Source organism: Fukomys damarensis, unplaced genomic scaffold, assembly GCF_012274545.1.
Source record: "Fukomys damarensis isolate Sample0158 unplaced genomic scaffold, DMR_v1.0_HiC HiC_scaffold_25, whole genome shotgun sequence".
In the NCBI taxonomy this organism is placed as follows: domain Eukaryota; kingdom Metazoa; phylum Chordata; class Mammalia; order Rodentia; family Bathyergidae; genus Fukomys; species Fukomys damarensis.
The window spans coordinates 10,377,092-10,383,904 of record NW_022900937.1 but is presented as its reverse complement, the minus strand read 5'-3'; the positions used below and the strand labels follow the sequence as shown (position 1 = coordinate 10,383,904).

The 6,813-nt window shown below is 34.4% G+C and overlaps 1 protein-coding gene across 8 annotated transcripts in view; it reads right to left on the bottom strand.

Annotated features, from left to right (window-relative positions):
* The window catches only part of Tcf12 (transcription factor 12), a 363,012-nt gene that overhangs the window by 37,686 nt on the left and 318,513 nt on the right, over positions 1 to 6,813 (bottom strand). For 7 of the 8 annotated variants that reach the window (XM_010641272.1, XM_010641271.1, XM_010641273.1 and 4 more), the window contains 4 exons: positions 2,799 to 2,904; positions 1,659 to 1,798; positions 1,245 to 1,389; positions 711 to 775 (listed from right to left, as the gene is read on the bottom strand). In XM_010641272.1, coding sequence (XP_010639574.1) covers positions 711 to 775; positions 1,245 to 1,389; positions 1,659 to 1,798; positions 2,799 to 2,904 — 456 coding nt within the window. Of the gene's footprint in view, positions 1 to 710; positions 776 to 1,244; positions 1,390 to 1,658; positions 1,799 to 2,798; positions 2,905 to 4,714; positions 4,791 to 6,813 lie in introns of those variants that run through there. The other variant, XM_019210152.2, reaches the window with a different exon arrangement.

Here is a 6,813-nt window from a genome sequence, read left to right as displayed (position 1 = left end):
TTTTTTTTTTTTTTTTTTTTTTTTTTTGGTGCCAGGGATCAAACTCGGGTCCTTGCACTTGTGAGGCAGGCAGCAGAACCACTGAGCCAAATCCCCGGCCCTTTTCTTTTTTTTTCAGTTTTTTGAAACAGGGTCTCACTATGTAGTTGAGACTGACCTGGAACTCACTATGTAGCTCAGGGTGGTCTCAAACTCAAAGTGATCCTCCTGCCTCAGCCTCCCAAGTGCTGGGATTACAGGTATGCGCCATCATGCTTGGCAGATTTTTTTTTTTTTTAATATACATGAAATATTTTTCACTTTGGAAAAGCTCTTAGAAAGGTATTTCATTCTCTGGAACAGAAGAATGACTGTATTGTCAATTTTGGTACTACCTGATTTATTTTAATCAGTCACTAAGTATTTAAAACAAATACACAAACAACAATGAATCTCAGCCACTGGTGCTTTAAATTAAAAAAAAAAAAAACCTCAAATTTCTCTTCCTTTCACCTATATATTAAAACAAAGACAGATATTTAAATTGAAGTCAGAAGACTGTTCTTTTAGGGGTGGGATAAAAAGGTATTTTCATGAGTTAATTTAAGGGTATACATAAATATAAACTGAGCATAGCTCACTAATGCAGTGCATAGTTCTAACTACCCCTCAACACAGTCTAACCATAGCATTCAGCAGTGCTGTGCAACATGAGGAAAGTCAATACTCACAGATGCCAAGGCCTTTCCAAGTGCATCACCTGTTTGTGAGCTTCCAGCAGCATTCCCTCTGGTTCCTGGATATTTCAAGGAGGGAAAGAAATAAAAAATTTCAGCAGCAAAGGATACATTGTTAGCATGTTGCCATTATTCTAAAGGTGACTGCTATTGTTCTCACATTTGCCACAGCAAATTAGGAAATAACTTTGTATGTATTATACATCACAAGTTAAAGCCACAGTTCTTCCTAATTTCTCTACTAACAAAAATTAGAAGTTTATTTTCTTCTATTCTTTTTTTTTGGTTTCTGGAAACAAGGTCTTGCTATGTGGTTCAGGCTGGCCTTGAACTCACTATGTAGTCCACACTGGCCTCAACCACCCAGAGACCTGCCTCAACCTACCAAGTAGTGGGATTACAGGCATGCGCCACCATCCCTGGCTTTTCATTTTTAAACCAAATGCTAAGAAATACAATGAAAGATATGGGGTTTACTGAAAATCCCTAAATTATGTCTTAGAAAGTTTTGTAAACCAAAAGGCTCACCCAGAATGCTGTCTGATCCATTGACAGGAGGAGTGTGGGAGGCAGCAACATATGGGGCACTGCTGGTGCTGCCACGATGAAAGCTGGACATTGGGGGAAGACTTGTGCTCATGTCTGTTGGCGAGACTGAGTGTGGAGGGTAACTCTAGAAAAGGCGACAGAGACACACTGTTAAGTATATCTCTGTCTAGTATGTTTATATACTGGATAACTACTGTAACAGGTTAAAAAGTGCCTTACAAATTAGCAGCTAAAGATTGCTATTACTGTCATTTACTTTCGGGAAATGCAGTAAGCCTAGAAATACTTGAAACTTTGGAAGTTTTGGCAGAATCAAGTTTCCTAGTTGGAATACCAAAGGAAACAGACGTGAAAGTGAAGGGTGGCTGCACCTCAACATGTGTGATTGCCTACCAAGCGGTCATGGGAGTGAAGGCTGCCATAACTACTGGACTGAGACATGTGGGAAGTGGAGGTCCCCAGAATTCCACCAAAACCAGGCTGGCTCATCCCATTTGATGAACTCCAAAGGTCAGAAGAATTGTGGGTCCCATCTAAGACAAAAAGAAAAATAGAAAAATTTCCTTAGCTAATTTTTTAAATTTTGATGCTTATAAAAATCAGAGGGTACCCTCCAGATATTTCCCCTCCTTCTTCCAATTTAATCTCCTACCCAGTTTTCTTTTCTCCAAACTCTAAAATTACTATGTAAAAGGAAAAATCAGGCTTTATAGAAAAAAAAGGGCAACCTAAAATATAATAGGTAGGTCACTTTAAAAATCCTCAGATGATATAAATTCTACCCAAGGAAGGTAATAAAAATTTCAAATTTGAGGACTGGTTGGATTTAATTTTGGGTTAAATGGCATACCCATAAATATACCAAAGAAGTTTCTCAATCTCTTGTAGGAAAAATACATTCTATCATTTTGAAGATGTGGAATAAAGAAGATTCTCTACTATTAAGCTTAGGTAACTGATAATGACCACAGAATAGTCTTCAAATGAAATTTTCCCATAGTGACTTCAGTCACAGTATAGTTAAGAAACCATTTATGTAATAATTTATTGCTTTTGTATCATATACTTCTCATAATTCCAAACCACAGAAGACCACAAAAAATGATTTGCTAGCCATGAATTACAAGAAATACAACACCTTTTCTCTTTTAACAAGTCTCTCTTCTATGATTTCGCTCTTTATTTATATTGGTAACTCTAGGTGTGATATGAATATGTAATTTAAATGAGAAACCAGGGTTAACAGCTTGAAGATTTTAAAATTCTAAAACAAGCCAGAGCAGTTTTACGCATTTTCCTCAATTTAAGTCCTTTATAAATTCAATCAGGCACTCTAATATTTTGCTTGGTAACCCAATTAATTCACAGTAAGCAGTAAAATAAACAGCAGTAGAAAACTATAAGGCTAAATTTTAAGTTACTGCAGTCCCCAAATACCTAGAAAATGTATAGATAACAGCACAGTTATTTTCTTTCCTCACACTAATATACAGATGACTAGTCAATATGTGGCAGCTGTTTGGTAGTACCTACCTTGCATAAAGAAAGTGCTAGCAAACATACTGGTCGGTGGCTTAGGAGATGGATAAGTAGGAGATTCACGGTTGAAATCATCTGAATTTGGGGATGGTGCATACACCTTAAAATTAAACAGGAAATTTAATTAAAATATAAATGAATACTGTATGACTTATGTGAGTCCTATATTCCAAAAGTACCAAAAAGCCTATCTATCTATATATAAAAAGGCCTACCATAAATACAAAAGACAATGCCAGAGTCCATATAAATAATTTCATTTTAGCTGATTACTAGAAAAAAATATTCCAATTATCCATGAAATTCTCTTGGTGTGAAATTATACCAGGTGGATAAATAAAGTCATTAAGTGTTGACTTGATTACAAAGCACAAATCTCACAATGGATTATGATTAAAAATCTTACTGGAGCAGCTGGGAATGGTGGTGCAGGCCTCTAATCCCAACACTCAGGAGGCTGAGGCAGGAGAACTGCCATGAGCTCGAGGCCAGCTTGAGATATATAGCGAGTTTAAAGCCAGCCTGAACTACATGGTGAGACTATGTCTCTAAAACCAACCAACCAACCAACCAACCAACCAACCAATGAGACTGACCTAATAAACTATTCCTTAGAATAGATGAATAGTATAAAAAGTGAGTTTATAAAATTCATTCTTTGTGCTGTCATAATATCTGTCAAAGAAAATAAAAATGAATTTCTTTTAAAACTCAACAGCATCAGCAGATACATTAAAACCTAAATCTGTGGAGGAGATTTAATTCTTTCAAGTCTGAGAAATCTAACTTAATTTGTTGAAACAGTATTAATGTCCTTTGGTAAACCTTTGCTTCAGATAAATTACGAAAATTTTGAATTAGTAAATGACCAACATCTGTATTACTTTGAAAAACTAAATGGGTACCAAGTGACCTTAACAAAGCATAATCACCCCATCCTCATAACTTCTAAAACCAAGAAGCAAAACAAATGACATTTAATGCTATATATCGTCTATAAAAGTAAACAAGGAATCAGGAAATAGGAAAAGAAAAGCTAAGCTATTGTCAATAGTTTGTAAAACAATTTCTTTTTAGCTTGTTTAAAGGTACATTCATTAAATTTTGTTGCAAAATAAAAGTTCTTAGTGTTCACTTAACTAGAAGAAAGTAACATTAAAATTATGGGAGAATGTGAAAAAAGTCATATTTTTGACTGTATAAACAAAGTTTCTAGAATTACACACAAGATATTAAAAACGGTTACATCTCGAGATTTATAATTGTGAAGGTCTTTTACTTTATACTCTTCCATATTTTATTTTTACCCCAAGCATACACTTCTGAATACTATGGATAATAATAAAAAAGGAAGCACACTAAGATTAAAATGTGAACCATTTTTATTTACATAAATTATCAATTATATATTCATAAACTATCTGTAAAGACCACTGTAAAATTACCCTAACCTTCCTGAGACTCAGTTTCCTCATGTAAGATGGTGCTAACAGTAAGTAGGTTGGTAGGAAGATAAGATGATATAATGCATAGTAAAATGTTTAGGATGCTGCATTAGTATGAAGTGAGCAGTAAGAATGAGCTCATAGTATCATCTTTTTTTTTTTTTGGTACCGGGGATCGAACTCAGGTCCTTGCGCTTGCGAGGCAGGCCACCGAACCACTGAGCTAAATCCCCGGCCCTCATAGTATCTTCTTTTGATCACTCAACAGAAGCAGTAATGCTGTTAAATACTGCCCGTTAGTCCTCAAATGCTGTTTAAGAGTTTCGTGTGATAAAATTATATATACATACAGAACTTCTCCCAAGTAAAAGGTTTAGAAGCTTGCTTTTACTCTTCTTGCTAGGCTTCATAATTCTAGCACAAGTGTGACTTTTCAATGAATTAGCGTTTAGGTTTGTTTCCTACCTTTCATATCCCAGATGCAAAAATACATATCTGTGGTACCTGAGAAGTTTGGGCCAAGATAAGATATATTCCTAAGAATTATCCAGAAGGACCCTAGATAGGGGGATATGGCAGATAAAAGTTTGTTCATTATATATATTAAACATACTAGTCTAGTTTAAAGCTACTTAATAAAAGATTGTTAGAATTACTTTATAAATGTATTGGAAATGAATAAGACAGAATGATAGCAGGCAAAGTTTCCAGGAAAGAAACTTTAGACTATTTTCTTTTAATCAAGTTTTAGCTCTAATTTCAGCCAAAACTAGATGTACTTTCCATCTTTGTATGTAGATTTTCCCAAACTAGTCTGAAACTACAAACAACAAAGAGTAAGTAATCTACAGACTTAGCCAGAAAACACCAATGCAAATCAAATTCAGAGACAGCATCACAACACATGCTTTTTATCACAAGTGTGTTTACTATACATATCACTTTTGTTTGAAAAGTATGAAATATAAAATTTTTAATTCTCTTTAGGTTATAAATGGAAATAACATATAAGTCTCACATTTGATAATTATGAAAAAACAGTTCTGATGGATCATTACATGCAAAAAAAACCCTGCATAATCTGTCAAGCTTAAATTGCTACATAACTTGCCAATTTATTTCTTTATTCTTCATCCTATTCCATTCACTGTATGTCACACAGGACTTATGCTCTTGAATTTTGGAATGTTGGCAATTACAAAAGAAAGTAAAGGAACATACTTGATTTTACTGTTTTACAAACTGGTGCTAAAGCAAAAATGTCATAACATAATAATTAATTGACAGTTGTTAAGGAACGTAAGGATACCAAGATAAACCACATAAAGCAGAAGACCCTTGTCTACTTTCTTGAAAATTTTAAATCTGTATAAAAAAATAGGCCTATATTAGAGGTAAAGCTTATTTTTAATGTCAATCTTTGTAAATAGGCTTTGAAAGAAATGGAATTTTTAAGGTTAGCTCCTATAAATAAAAATGGTAAGGAAAAATTCTCAACTACTGTATCATTTATATTCTAATACAAGTTCAACTATATCATAATAAAAATGTTTTCAAATACATGGTCTCATAGAAGCCCAACAAACAGCATTTCTAAGCCTACTTTTCGTATCTTAACTAAAGCTTGCAAAAACACAGATGCAACATTGTGAAGCAGCCGCTATGCCAGTCTCTATTTTTCAGATCAAAGACTTCTTGCGGCAAAGCACAACTGATGTGGTCTCAAAGAGTTTATGAAATCCAGATGTAGGGAAATAGTGAGCCAATTGCACAAAAAGAGCAAGTCCCCTTCTAGTTACAATCAGTACTGGCCACAAATTAAAACCAGACTGCTTATGTCATCTGATCACCTGCACATAGATGCCACTTGTTTTCCTTTTGTTAATGATCTAATCATATATTTCAATCGCAAAGATACCTTTGTATCACAAAAACAATCTTAAAATTAAGAGAAAGGAATATGTATGTTTTAAGATGATTAAAATCTACCAGGAGTCAAACTATTTTAAAAAGAACAGAAAAAAGTACAATTAAGTACTTTGAAGATTTTTTTCTTAAAATGTGGTAGACAGAAATTTTCTGAAAGCCAGGCACCTGGCAGCTGCAATGGGACCAACCTATTTTCTTACCTACTTAAAATTTTCCCCTTGAAGAATGGTGGTGAGAGAAATTGTATCTGATGAATAGGCAATCTTAACCTAAAAGAATATAACTGAAAATGTGACACCTCGGTTTTATCAAGTTTGGTTGAAAAGAACAAACTCATATCAGTATCTTCAATGTTCTCATCCCACCCAACCCAAAGTGACTTTTAAAAACAGGATAGCATACTTTCGGGATGAGTGTTTGCAATTACTCTTAACAGTGAGCACACAATGATCTTAGGAATGTTTCAGCTCATACAACCAATTAAAGAGCAAGACCAACCTCTAGAACTTTAAGCAGAGAATGGTTTCGCCCTGAATTTGGGGCCAATCATATGTCTAAACTGAATGAATCATCCAATCAAGTCAGAGGGAATCTGTCTTTGCCGAATTTTATTTAATTGGTCCTGATTTCAATGA